Below are 13,659 nucleotides of genomic sequence, written 5' to 3' on the forward strand. Positions count from 1 at the left end.
GTCCTACCGCTATTTTTCGCCAAGTTCTTTCAGATAAATTAAAGGATGAACTATGTGGCTTAGATCCGCCAGATTCCCTGGAAGACTTAATCAGACTAGCAAGCCGTTTAGACCTCTGCTTTCAAGAGAGGGCTCGAGAAAAGAGCACCTTTCGGCAGACGGTGCATTTAGCACCCTCCTTTCAACGTCCATTCATTCCCCCCAAAATTCAGGAGTCTTCTGGTCCTTTCGAAGAATCTATACAAATAGATCGTCTTCGTATCTCGGCGGAGGAGCAACAGTGGCGACGACAACAACAGAACTTATGTCTCTACTGTGCTGACTCTGGACATTACGCCAGAACCTGCCCTCTGAAATCGGGAAACTCCCAGACCTAGGACGGGTGGGAGAAGTCTCCCTTGGTCCAGCAATCTCCTCTCAACAAATATTAATGCCTGTGACTCTTTCCATTGCCCAGAAATCCATCAATTTACAGGCCTTCTTGGATACCGGGGCTGCTGGGAACTTCATTGCAGAAAAACTAGTCCAAAATTTCCAAATCTCCACTGAACAACTAAAGGTGCCCCTCGTCATTTCTTCAGTCTCCGGACAATCTCTTAATGACAGAATTTCACGCATAATGGAACCCATTACCATGACTACAGAAGTCTTGTGTCAGGAGACTATCCGTCTTTATGTGCTACCCTCTTCAGTCAATCAAGTTATTTTGGGCCTGCCATGGTTAAGACTGCACCAACCTAGAATAGACTGGGAACCGGCTGGGGTTCAGAGTGTCATAAAAACTGTTTGGCTTCTATAAAAAAAAACCCTCTGGTAATCTCTTCTGTATGAAATCTACCTTATCTGGACTGCCTAATCAATATGCGGATTTCATGGATGCCCCCCCCATCATGGCTACGATTGTGCTATTGATCTTCTTCCAGGGAAAACTCCTCCCCGTAGAAGAATCTATGTGCTTTCGGAACCCGAGACAGAGGCAATGAATCAATAAATCCAAGAAAATCTAGCTCAGGGTTTTATTAGACCATCCTCCTCTCCAGCAGGGGCAGGATTTTTTTTTTGTTTAAAAGAAGGATGGGTCTCTGCAACCATGTATTGATTTTCGAGGACTAACGCCATCACTCAGAGGAATCAATATCCAATTCCCTTCATTACGGAATTATTTGATCGGCTTAAAGGTGCCAAAATTTTCACAAAGTTAGATCTTCGGGGAGCTTACAATCTTGTACGAATTCGACAAGGGGACGAATGGAAAACAGCTTTTAATACACGTGACGGGCATTATGCCCTTTGGACTATGTAATGCCCTGGCAGTTTTTCAGACAATGATTCAATGATATTTTTCGGGATCTCCTTTACTCTCAGGTTCTGGTTTATTTAGATGACATTCTTATATTTTCTAAATCTTTGGAACAACACATTATCCATGTCCAACAGGTTCTCCAACGACTACAGGAAAATAAGTTATTTGCAAAATTAGAGAAATGCATGTTTCACAAGACAGAACTCCCCTTCTTAGGCTACATCATTTCCCAGGATGGCCTACGAATGGACCCTGAGAAGCTTAAGGCAATCCTGGACTGGCCGCAACCTGTAGGATTGAAAGTCTTACAACGATTCCTGGGGTTTTCAAACTACTACCGCCAATTCATCCCTGATTACTCAACATTAGTAGCACCACTCACGGCCATGACTAGAAATGGGGCCAACAGCCATAACAGGACCTGTCAGGCTGTTAAAGTCTTTCAATTATTAAAAGAAAGATTCATAAAGGACCTATGTTTGCAACATCCAGACCCTGCAAAACCATTCTATATGGAGGTGGATGCCTCTGCCCTAGGTGACGGAGCTATCCTCTTACAGCAGCCTCAGGACGAGGAATTTGTCCCTTGTGCTTATTTTTCTAAAACGTTTTCACCGACCGAGAAGAATTATGCCATTGGTGACAAGGAACTTCTAGCAATTAAAATGGCACTAGAGGAATGGCGGCATCTATTGGAGGGTGCAAAACACACCATTATCTTCTATACAGATCATAAGAATTTGGCATAGCTCATGCAAGAATTTGGCATAGCTCATGAACCTCAAGACCTGGCTGTTCAAGCAGGCTTACACATAATCTACTTTTCCCTCTGCTTGCACAAGCTCATCATTCCTCCATTGGCTCCCCCCTGGCCTGACTCCTCCTTTAACTCATCCCCTTAACCTGGCTCCCCGACCCTGCAGTTCCCCAACAGCCCCTCCCCCCTTTCTTACCCCTCCTTCTCGCTCCTCCCACTCCCTCCCCAGTCTCCCACCTCTTCCTCGCTCCTAAGACCTGTTCCTTTTCCACCTACTCCTGGTCCACCTATTCCCTTCCTTGATTTCTTATGTATACTTTTCCCCGCAAAATGCTCCCCCAGCTTGCTCTGTTTACCTGTCACCCTAATTTTTATATAAAACTCGATATAATTCCTGTTACATAGTTTTGATATAACAGTTGTAAAAATCCTGTTACATATGTTTTGATATTCTTATTAATTTATCATGTTCCTTATTACCTCCAAAAGCCAGTTAGCGGCATTTCGTTTACATGTTAACTGATAAAATTTTATATATCCCTGTTCCTTGTTATATGTAAAGCCTGTTTGCTGCATTTCGTTCTCATGTAAACCGATGAGATGTTCCCAACGATTGTCGGTATATAAAAATCTTAAATAAATAAAATAAATAAATAAATGCATGCACAATAATTGAATCCACAACAAGCCCGTTGGGCTCTATTCTTCAGCCGATTCAATTTTAAAATTCTGTTTCGACCAGCCAAAAGAAATTTGAAGGCTGATGCCTTATCAAGGAGCTTCCTGTCCAATGACACTCCAGAACCACCTCAGTATATAATTGACCCTGCTCGAATTGTGATCGCCGCTACCTTTTCTGTCCCTCCTGGCAAAACCGTGGTCCCCAAGCGTCTGAGAGAAAAGGTGTTATGCTGGGTCCATGAGTCTCGTCTGGCAGGCCATCCGGAGATCCATCGCACCAAAGAACTTCTCGCCCACCATTATTGGTGGCCACATTGGGAATAAGATACCAAAAGATTTGTTGAATCCTGCTCCATTTGCGCGGCTCACAAGACTCCCCAAAATAAACCTTGGAGCCTGCTTCAACCTCTACCTATCCCTGACAAACCTTGGACTCACATTGCTGCCAATTTTATCACGGATCTTCCTCTATCTGAAGGTAATAACACCATCTCGGTCATAGTGGACAGGTTTTCGAAAATGGCACATTTTATCCCTCTTCCTGGTCTACCCTTGGCTTCAAAACTAGCCCAGCTTTTTGTGCAACACATATTCCGCATCCATGGACTACCTCAATATATCCTCTCAGACAGAGGTGTACAAATCAAAGTGTGATATTGGAAGAATATATGCAAAAACATTGGGATAAAACTCGACTTTTCCTCGGCCTACCATCCCCAGACCAATGGTCTGGCAGAACTGACTAATCAGTACCTTAAAACCTTTTTACGCTGTTATGTAAACCAACGACAAGATAACTGGTCACCGCTTCTTCCCTGGGCAGAGAGCTGCTATAATAATCATCGTAAACAGTCCACCGGATCTTCGCCCTTCAATCTGGTCTATGGGCGCCACCCTCGGATTTCGTTACCGATCTATACTCCCTCCGTCTGTCCTGCTGTGGAGTGGGCCATCCAAGACCTAAAGAACTTGTGGAAAGACACCTGAGACCTCTTACAGCAGGCTGCAATTAAAGCTAAGAAACAAGCGGATAAGAAACGAAGACCAGCTCCCAACTCCATCCTGGAGATCTAGTCTGGTTAAGCACCCGCAAACTTCGATTACGCATGCCATCTCTGAAGTTCGCTCTTTATTTTGTGGGACCTTTTCCAATAGACAAATGGATCGGGGAGGTTACCTACAAATTATGTCTTCCTCCTACACTCCGAATTCACGATGTCTTTCACATATTCCTCTTGAAACCAGCAATTTCATCCTGGCCGTCCAGAAATTGTAAACAGGATTCATCCATCATCGTGGAAGAAGACACCCAATATGAAGTTAAGGAGATTTTGGATGTCAGACAAAAGGGACGAACATTCCAATATTTAATTTCTTGGAAAAACTTTGGTCCTGAGGAAAACTCTTGGGAACCACCTAAAAACATCCAAGCACCTCAATTAATTAATGACTTTCATGCACGTTTTCCTCAAAAGCCCAGGCCTCGGAATCTGGGGAGAAAGCCTAGCGGAGGGGGTACTGTTAGGGAACGAACCTGTGGCTCCCGTGCTGCTGCCGGCCATCCGCTGCGATCGGGGCCGTCCCTGGTGCGGTCCTGCGCTGCGATGGGGTGTTCAAGCCAACACAGCATTGCTTCTCCCCTTTCACCAGCGTTGCTCTCGGCAGCCCCCACGCTTTGCGCGGGAGAGCTGCTGTATTTAATCTGACAGTCCAGCGCAAGTCCCTTGCCTCAGCTACAGGCTCGCTTGTGCTGGTGCTGTCTTTGGAGTTCGTGTCTTGCCACTGTTTGGGACTGTATTTGGGTTACTCTTGTCTGCCGCCTGCCTTATACCTGGACTGGCTTTGGATTACTCTTGTCTGCTGCCTGCCTTCTGGTTTTGACCATCCTAGGGCGCTATACCCGTGTCTCCTCCTGTTCCTGGATTGTCGCCGGGAACGTCAAGTTTACCTTCCTTCCCGAGCTGACTCAGGTAAGACTGTTGCACTACCATTGGGTCCACAAAACCTAACAGGAGGGAGTTTGTTTTGCTATTACTGAGGTGACACCAGAATCTGAATACATTTTTTTTTTGCCTGTTGGGTTATAATATGAATCATCCTAGTTCTGCTCTGCACCCATTGCAAGTCTTAAGTTCTTATGATTATTGCTGTTTTATTGTAATTATGAAATAATTTGCATTTTTGCAAAGAGTCTTCATAAAAGAATGCATTGATTTTTGTTTTATTACATGACTGGATCAGATGTTTCTGTGAGGTGTTATTTATTGACTTTTATATGATATTGTTGTGTGTTTATAAACTGCAATACATATGAAATAAATTAATACAGATCAGTAAGCTATTTTTAATGTTGGTAAGTGCTAGAAACAAAATATTTTAAAGCGTCACTCATGATGCATGATGGATGTTGCAGACTACAAAGAAATCCATGGTCAGATGCATTCCAAGGTAGTATTTATTGATAAGAGTACAACTAGGAGGGCTCGGACCTATATGCTGCCTTCTGCCCACCCATATTAACCTTAAGCCCCCCCCCCCCAAAAAAAAAATTCAATTCTGGCTACACCACTGATGCTATAACTAGGTGCTTTGGACTCGGCGACCACATGCAGCACGTGTACCTGTCTGTCGGAAAGTCCCAGGCTGGCCGCCAGCTCTGATTTCCTCCTGATTGTAATGTATCTGTTTGAATGGAATTCCTTCTCCAGTTCCAGCCTCTGGTGATCTGTGTAAACCACGCGGTATTTCTCCTTTGTCCTTGTCTTTCCTGTGTATGGAAATTTAAAAAAAAAAAAATTATTACATGTGCTGTAGCATCTTAAGTCAGACATTTAAACCTTCATTTCTTTTTAAAATCTTTATACAACTGTTTTAGTCAGAAGTAATTGTTTATGTGACTTTGCAATCACTGAAGAGCATTAATTAAACCAACAGGTGCTAGCTACTGTCCTGAAAAGGAAGATGCATTTGCCGTAGGGGAAGGTTTTTCTCAAGGTAGGTGAAATACACACGAGTTATTATATTGTTTTCCTTTTTGTTGTACTGTGCCTTGAGCTTTTCGGGAAGAGCATGCAATAAAAATTGTGTTATTGATTGACCGAGCACAGATTCCTTTGTGAGCTTTCTGGCATTTCTCCTATCTACATCAGTCTAAACCTTCTGCATTTTATTTTCCTTGCCAAAACACAGTTCATTAAATAAATACAATAAGGGCCATTAAAATCCATTCCCATTGTAATTCTGGGGTAGGTAGTGGTGTTAATGAACCTTTAGACTTCTTTTAAGGCACCTTGGCAGCCATTCAAGAGTGAGCTAAAAATACATTTTGTCTAAACCCGAATAAAACGGAGATGCTGTATGTTCAAAACATAAAACAAATCGGAAGCCGATCCAGTTAGCTGTGTAGCAGTAAAGATTCGGTGTATAGAAAAAGCCCTTTATTAAAGTTTGCCCAATTTGGGCAAATTTAGTATTAAATATTAAAATCCCTCTCGGATACTATACACTCTCCTTGTGTAATGTGCGTTGGTCGCAGATGACTGCGTCCGCGTGTACTTACTTCCTGCACTGCTCTCCTGCCCTCCCCGGGGCTGTTCGCAGCTCGGGCCAGCTTTCACTGCCGTGTTCCCCGGAACTTCTCATGGCGGTCTGGACGCCGCCCGCGCGCCACCGGCGGGAACCTCGGGGGCGTCTCCGGTTGATGACATCATCAGACCGGTGTATTCAAACTCCACCTTCGCCCTCAGCTAGCGACTTGGCAACAGGTTCCGTACGTCTTCGATTACTGCCTACGTGTTCCAGAAACTACGCTTCGTGCCTTGGGCTTGGACCCTGTCTGGTGCCCGATCCTCGGGGGCCAGTGCACGCGTTCGGGGACTCGCTCTCCTCGCCTACCCAGCTCCTCGGGCTGGCTCTGCGTCTCCTGGGTTCTAACCTGCAAGGCCTCCCATTCCTCGGGGCTACCTCTGGGACACCTCAACTATTTGTGAGTTCTACAGGGGCGCTACCCCACTCCTAGGGGTAGCGCCCTCCGGCTTCTCTGGGACTTTGCTCACTTCCCCGCTCCTCGGGGTTGCGCCAACGTACTATATCGAGACTGCCAACATTTCCCCGCTCCTCGGGGCAGTGCTACGTCATCACCAGAGGCTCAGCTCAGGCTTCCCTGTCCTGTGGGTTGGCCTTCGGCGTTACATCATCATCCTACGCTGTGCAGCTCCTCCCCTCGGGGTTGCCCTCCGGAGTACCTCCAGATTGGCCGCTCTGCGGTCTGTCTGGCACTCCTCCCCTCTGGGTCCCTGCCCAGGTATTGCCTCCAGTCTACTCTCCACGGGGATCCTCTCTTGGTACCGTGAGACCTCTCCATTGCCTCACCCAGAGCTCTCCGCTGTCTCTGACCTCGCCTCCCGACGCTGCAGACCTGTGGGGGTCCTTCCCAAAGGCAGTAACAACTTGCATCTCGGGCCAGGGGCCCACATAGCCACAAATCATAACACCTTGAAACTTCAAGTCAGGAATCTTGGTGCCCTGCTAGACACCTTGAATAGCAAATCACCCACAGATCCTGACAGCATTTATCTTTCATTTCTACTAAGTATGTAAACTCCACCTAGAAGGCAAGCATGGTCACGATAATCCATTGCCCTGATAACTTCTCGGTTTTTATGCTTCTTTATTTTGACAGGAATGTATCAGGGTTTATTAAGTTAAGAATAAAAACAGGAGAAAATCAGTTGGGAAAAAAAACGCCCAGCTCATTATTTTTCTGGGTAAATATCGGAATTAATTTTGGTGGACAATAAAACAATATTGAGCAGATTCTCCCACCCCACCCTCTCAGCAGCATAACACTCCTTACCCCCCTATCTCCTCTCTGCCCCCCCCCCCACCCCCTCAATACCGAGAATCTCCCTCTCCCTCTGCCACCCCCCCCCCCCCCCCCAACCTCTCCCTGTGCGGCAGCGGCGGCAGCATTCATCCTTACTGGTGGTGGTGGTGGCTCCGGGCTTCTTGCCTCTCCTTCGGCCTCACGCTTAGGGAGGCTCCCTCGTGCTGCCACGCTGCACGTCTGCTTTTCTGCAGGGCCAGGGAGCCTGTTGGAAAGAGCTCGTGGTGGATGGGGCCTGCTCCAAACACATTTGCGGCACCAGGCAGCAGGCATTTTGGCTGCTTGGGGGGAGGTGAGGTGGCAGAACTTGAAACGCGGGTTCCGGGAGTGGCTGGAGGCCTTGAAACACTGCACCATCTTCTTAATCAGCCTAAAATCAGGGTGAAAACTGGAGCAGAGGGCTAGAGGAGATGCACGGGAGCATCCCGGAAACCAAGAGGAAGAAGCGGAAACAGCCAGAGCAACTGGAGGAGGCATCACGTGAGAGAACAGCAGGTGAGGATGGCACAACACATGAGAGAAAGGGACAGGAACAGCTAAGAAGTTCCAGATAGGAGAGGCCTGGACAACTAGAGCAATGAGAGTTAGGCAACAGGTCAGATACCGGCAAGTAAGAAAGGCGTATCACCTGAGGATCTAAACCTGCAAGGCCTCCAGTTCCTCGGGACTACCTCTGGGACATCTCAGCTGTGCTGCTTTCGAAGTTACCGTCAATTTTAAAAGCGTTGCTCGCGCGGAAATGCCTACATTACGCGCATGTGCGGGCTGCACGCGAACAAGGCGGATTTTAAAAGCCGCAATTTACACGCGCAGGTAACCATGTGTCTGTTCCAGTGTTCCTGCGTTCCTTGATTGTTGTGTAGTTCTGACTGGGGGGGGGTCGGGTCTGGATGGACCGAAGGGAATTCAGGCTGAACACCCAGGAACGTCTCGATGACCTGGAAGAGGACTGAGCGAACTGGTGAACTAATCAGCAAACTGGTTAATTTCCAGGGCATGCATGTGTTATAAAACTGCTTGAGTTACGCGTGCATCAGCACTTAATGCGAGTAAGTCCTCGCTTACTTTCATGCCTAAATTAATTTATAATGGATAATTTATAAACCAAACCAAACTTATTTCATGCCTAATTGTAAACCGTTGTGATGGTGCATCACTAAACGACGGTATAGAAAAGTTTTTAAATAAATAAATATATCAGTGTGTATGTTTAAAATAGGTGGGTAAAGCACACGCTCTCAATATATCAAAATGCATAGTTTCAATACGTCACGTGTATTTGTGCATAGGTGTTCATGTGCGCGCATGCTGTGCAGCAAACATATGCGTATTTTACAATATGAGCATAGGTGAAACACGTTATAAAAGACTATAGTGAAATAGTGCGCACCCATACACATATTTCAAAGTTATCTTCCTAGTATCTAAATGTAGGCCTGCTATTCACTAGGCACCTACGTTATGTGCCTTAAATGAACAGCCTAGTGCTGAAAAATCTATGCGTAAGTTCCTAACTTTTTCCCCTGCCCTAGCTCTGACTTTGGATCTTGATAGCATGTTGTCCATCTTCATAATTTAGATGGGAGTGCAGTCTGTCACCGTTTCATGGTAAACAATGCATTTAATCAATGCACGTTGTACATTTCAAAGCAGTTTATCATCCAAGAGCGTGGGATACTATCTAAAGCTTTTTTTATAGTCTATCCCTACTATACTGAGGTTTCAGCCTGTCTTACAGTTGGTCTTGATGGCTTTATTCTGCAACATGCTTGGTTTCATACGCCCCTCTTTTGTTCTTCTGTTCGACTGCCATGTGTTACGGTCCCGGGAGAGACGCCGACCATCCGCCGCGACTGGCCCCGCCCCCTAGACGCGCACGCGGGCGGGGAGGAGTCCCTCTTAAAGGGCCCAGCGCGGGAAACTCAAGCTCTGCCTCGAATGACAGTGCCTTACAACGAGGTTCACTCAGTCCCCTGAGTTACTAGTTGCTGCGTTTGGATTTTGGATCATCTCTTCGTCTTCTGACCCGGCTTCATCTCCTGACTTCATCTTCAGCTTCCGCCCCTGGTTTTGCTTTTGACTTCTGACTTCTGGCTTCCGATCCGGCTCTGTCCCGCGACTCTGATTCCAGCTTCCGCCTCTGGCTTCGGACCTCTGACTTCTGGCTTCTGATCCAGCTTCGTTCTTGGACTCTGACTTCAGCCTCTTCCATCACCTCAGGTATCCGGTACTTGGTGGCCCAGAGGATCCTCCTATGTCCCAGCGGCTCGGCCTCTCACGGGCTCCTCCCGGGGGAGCCGTGGGCTTCCAAGGGTGAAGACTCTTCCAGCCTCCTGCGCCCCAGCCGTCCTCTTCGTCCATCTCTTCGGCCGCTGTCCGGATCCTTGGTCACATAGGGTCCTGCCTAAGTCCAAGAGGTCCGGGTTCCTTCGGACTCCTCCTGGGGGGACCTCGGACTTCCAGTGGTGAAGTCTTCTCCGGAGTCTCTTCAGCGCCACCTCCCGGCGGTGACGCTCCCTGTGGGTTCCCACAGTATAACATCTACCGTCTCAGCCGGCCCAAGGGTCCACGAACATAACACCATGATTTGATCAAGCTCTATTATCACATATTCTATCTGCATCTAACATAGTGAACAGCTTATAGGAGGTAATTTTAAAAGGAATTCCACGTGCAAATGTAACATACCTTTGTAGCAATTTTCAAAATCCATTTGTATGCATAAAGTGCACTTAGAAGTGAATATCCTATGGAAAATTCAACGGCATATATTGTAACAATTTTCAAAAGCCCACTCACAAGGGTAAACAGTGGAGTGCCTCAGGGATCTGTACTTGGACCGGTGCTTTTCAATATATATATAAATGATTTGGAAAGGAATACGACGAGTGAGGTTATTAAATTTGCGGATGATACAAAATTATTCAGAGTAGTTACATCACAAGCAGACTGTGATACATTGCAGGACGACCTTGCAAGACTGGAAGATTGGGCATCCAAATGGCAGATGAAATTTAATGTGGACAAGTGCAAGGTGTTGCACATAGGGAAAAATAACCCTTGCTGTAGTTACACGATGTTAGGTTCCATGTTAGGAGCTACCACACAGGAAAAAGATCTAGGCATCATAGTGGATGATACTTTAAAATCGTCGGCTCAGTGTGCTGCAGCAGTCAAAAAAGCAAACAGAATGTTAGGAATTATTAGGAAGGGAATGGTGAATAGAACGGAAAATGTCATAATGCCTCTGTATCGCTTCATGGTGAGACCACACCTTGAATACTGTGTACAATTCGGGTCACCGCATCTCAAAAAAGATATAGTTGCGATGGAGAAGATACAGAGAAGGGCAACCAAAATGATAAAGGGGATGGAACAGCTCCCCTATGAGGAAAGGCTGAAGAGGTTAGGGCTGTTCAGCTTGGAGAAGAGACAGCTGAGGGGGGATATGATAGAGGTGTTTAAGATCATGAGAGGTCTTGAACGAGTAGATGTGAATCGGTTATTTACACTTTCAGATAATAGAAGGAATAGGGTGCACTCCATGAAGTTAGCAAGTAGCACATTTAAGACTAATCGGAGAAAATTCATTTTCACTCAGCGCACAATAAAGCTCTGGAATTTGTTGCCAGAGGATGTGGTTAGTGCAGTTAGTGTAGCTGGGTTCAAAAATGGTTTGGATAAGTTCTTGGAGGAGAAGTCCATTAATGGCTATTAATCAAGTTTACTTAGGGAATAGCCACTGCTATGAATTGCATCAGCAGCATGGGATCTTCTTAGTGTTTGGGTACTTGCCAGGTTCTTGTGGCCTGGTTTGGCCTCTGTTGGAAACAGGATGCTGGGCTTGATGGTCCCTTGGTCTGGCCCAGCATGGCAAGTTCTTGTGTTCTTATCCAGTTATCAGCTGGATCATTTTAAACCTAATGGGCTATATTCAAACATAGCTGATTAGGTTTAAAAGGTATCTGGATACATTTAGTTGAAGAACTATAATTGTCAGTATTCAGCAGGACATTCATTCAGCTGAATATCCTGGATAAGTTATCCATTTTTGAATATTGATCCCGCTATGTTTTCTCTGTGGCAGTGTACACCACGTCTGTACACAAGTATTCACATGGCTCTAATGGCCTTGTTCCTTAGAGCTTGCAGTCTAAATATAGAGAGGTGAAGACGGTGGATCGATGATTTGTGCTCCAGCTATCAAGCCATGGAGGCAGGCTGCTTATTTTCATTGTAAAATTGTGTAGTGAAAAATCTGAAATGTAAAAAGAAATTTGCAAAATAACTTTTTGGTTGTTTGGCTGAGTTTTTTTTTTTTTTCTGCTTTATTGGGAGAAGAGGAATGATTATGTGTTTGGGATGAGCAGGTGATGTTTCAGTTTATAAATGTGTTCAAGCGTTCAGTTTCTGTTGTGGGCACGGACCCTTGGACCAGGGCCGCTGCGAGCATTTTTTGCTGCTCTGTGCGAAAAAATTGCTGTGTTGCCCTCCCTCCACATTCTTTGGTTTTTTTTTTTTTTAGCACAAAATTTTTGTTGTTTTCCCCAATAACCCACACACAAATACATCTGATGAAGTGAACTGTCCTGGAAAGCTCGTGCTTTAATAAACTGGTTAAGTCTATGAGGTGCCATCCGACTCCTGTCATTTCAGCACACAATAGAAATCATCAGTCTTACGCTCTGTCCCAGTCCCCCTTCCACTGCCAGAAAAAGCCCTGCTCTCTCCAGCAATCAAAACTACGAACATTAACCCTCTCCCCCCCTGAACCCATTTTACCCCATCCACAGATCCAAAATTTCTAAATTGTGCAGGAATGATCCCCAGGTGCTCCTTCCCCAGCCACCGGTACATAAAATCGACGCAGGCTGGGCCCTGTAAGTCAGCACCAGTTTGTTGTTCAGAACAACGTGCGCTGCTGTGGCGCCGACCAGAAAACCCTGCAAAATAAGACACTCAGAACCCCTATAGTATTAAACCTATTGTAATGCGTCATAGGTGTGGGTTTGGCCCTTGGACAGTAAAAATCTCGTACCAAAACAGTACTAACTGCAAGCACTCAAACAGGAACAACCCCGTCTATGAAAAGGCAAATATTCCACCAGGCCCTAACTCCTCCTATTAAGAAAGCAGAGCAAACCAGTCTGCTCTAAATTCCTACATAGAAACCATACATGCTAGCAGAACATCTCACCTCGTGAGCACAGGCAGAGCCTCACCAAATACAGAACAGAGAGACCATAAATACCAATAGACGTGTGTAGACAGAAACTCCAACAAGCTAGACTCTGTATATTACGAAGCATTAAACCCCAAAAAGACCGAAATCATCTGGCTAAGTAGAAACTCTTCAATAGTTAAACCACCCATCCTGGACCTGGGCAATTTTCAAATAAATCCCTCAGATCAAATACAGTACTTAGGAATACAACCAGCCGAACAATGAAAATGCACATCAGTAAACTAATCAAAACTGGTTACGCCAAGCTGCATATACTGCACCGGCTGAAACCATTATTAACAATGGCAGACTTCCCTACTGTACTGCAAACTCTACAACTCCTTCCTACCAGGTCTGCCAGCATATCAAAACCACTACAGCTATTACAAAATGCCGCAGCATCCAAGAAATATGACCCCCATTACACCCTCGCTGATCTCACTGCATTGGTTACCAGTACAATCCAGAATTTATTATAAAGTACTAAAGATTATTTTCAACATCATTCATTACAATAACTCCAGCCTGTTAGGAGTAACCCTGCAACCTTACACACCTCAGCGAACATTAAGATCCCAAAATAAAGGACTATTGACTATTCCAACAATAAAAAGCACACATCTGATGCAAATAAGAGATCGCGTGTTTTCTGTAGTGGCCCCAAAGCTCTGGAATTCTCTGCCTGAGACGTTACGTATTTTACCTGATAGAAAAAGATTTAAATGTGATCTAAAAACATGGCTGTTCAAAAACGCGTATGAATTAATCTAATACACCTGAAAATAGAGAACCATAAAGACAAGAAAGAC

The 13,659-nt window shown here is 45.5% G+C and overlaps 1 protein-coding gene across 1 annotated transcript in view; it reads right to left on the reverse strand.

Annotated features, from left to right (window-relative positions):
* The window catches only part of LOC115094726 (homeobox protein CDX-4-like), a 48,696-nt gene that overhangs the window by 4,305 nt on the left and 30,732 nt on the right, over positions 1 to 13,659 (reverse strand). The window contains exon 2 of the mRNA XM_029607983.1: positions 5,363 to 5,508. Within this exon, the coding sequence (XP_029463843.1) occupies positions 5,363 to 5,508 (146 nt within the window). The remainder of the gene's footprint in view (positions 1 to 5,362; positions 5,509 to 13,659) is intronic.

Source organism: Rhinatrema bivittatum, chromosome 6 (assembly GCF_901001135.1).
Source record: "Rhinatrema bivittatum chromosome 6, aRhiBiv1.1, whole genome shotgun sequence".
Taxonomy (NCBI): Eukaryota; Metazoa; Chordata; class Amphibia; order Gymnophiona; family Rhinatrematidae; genus Rhinatrema; species Rhinatrema bivittatum.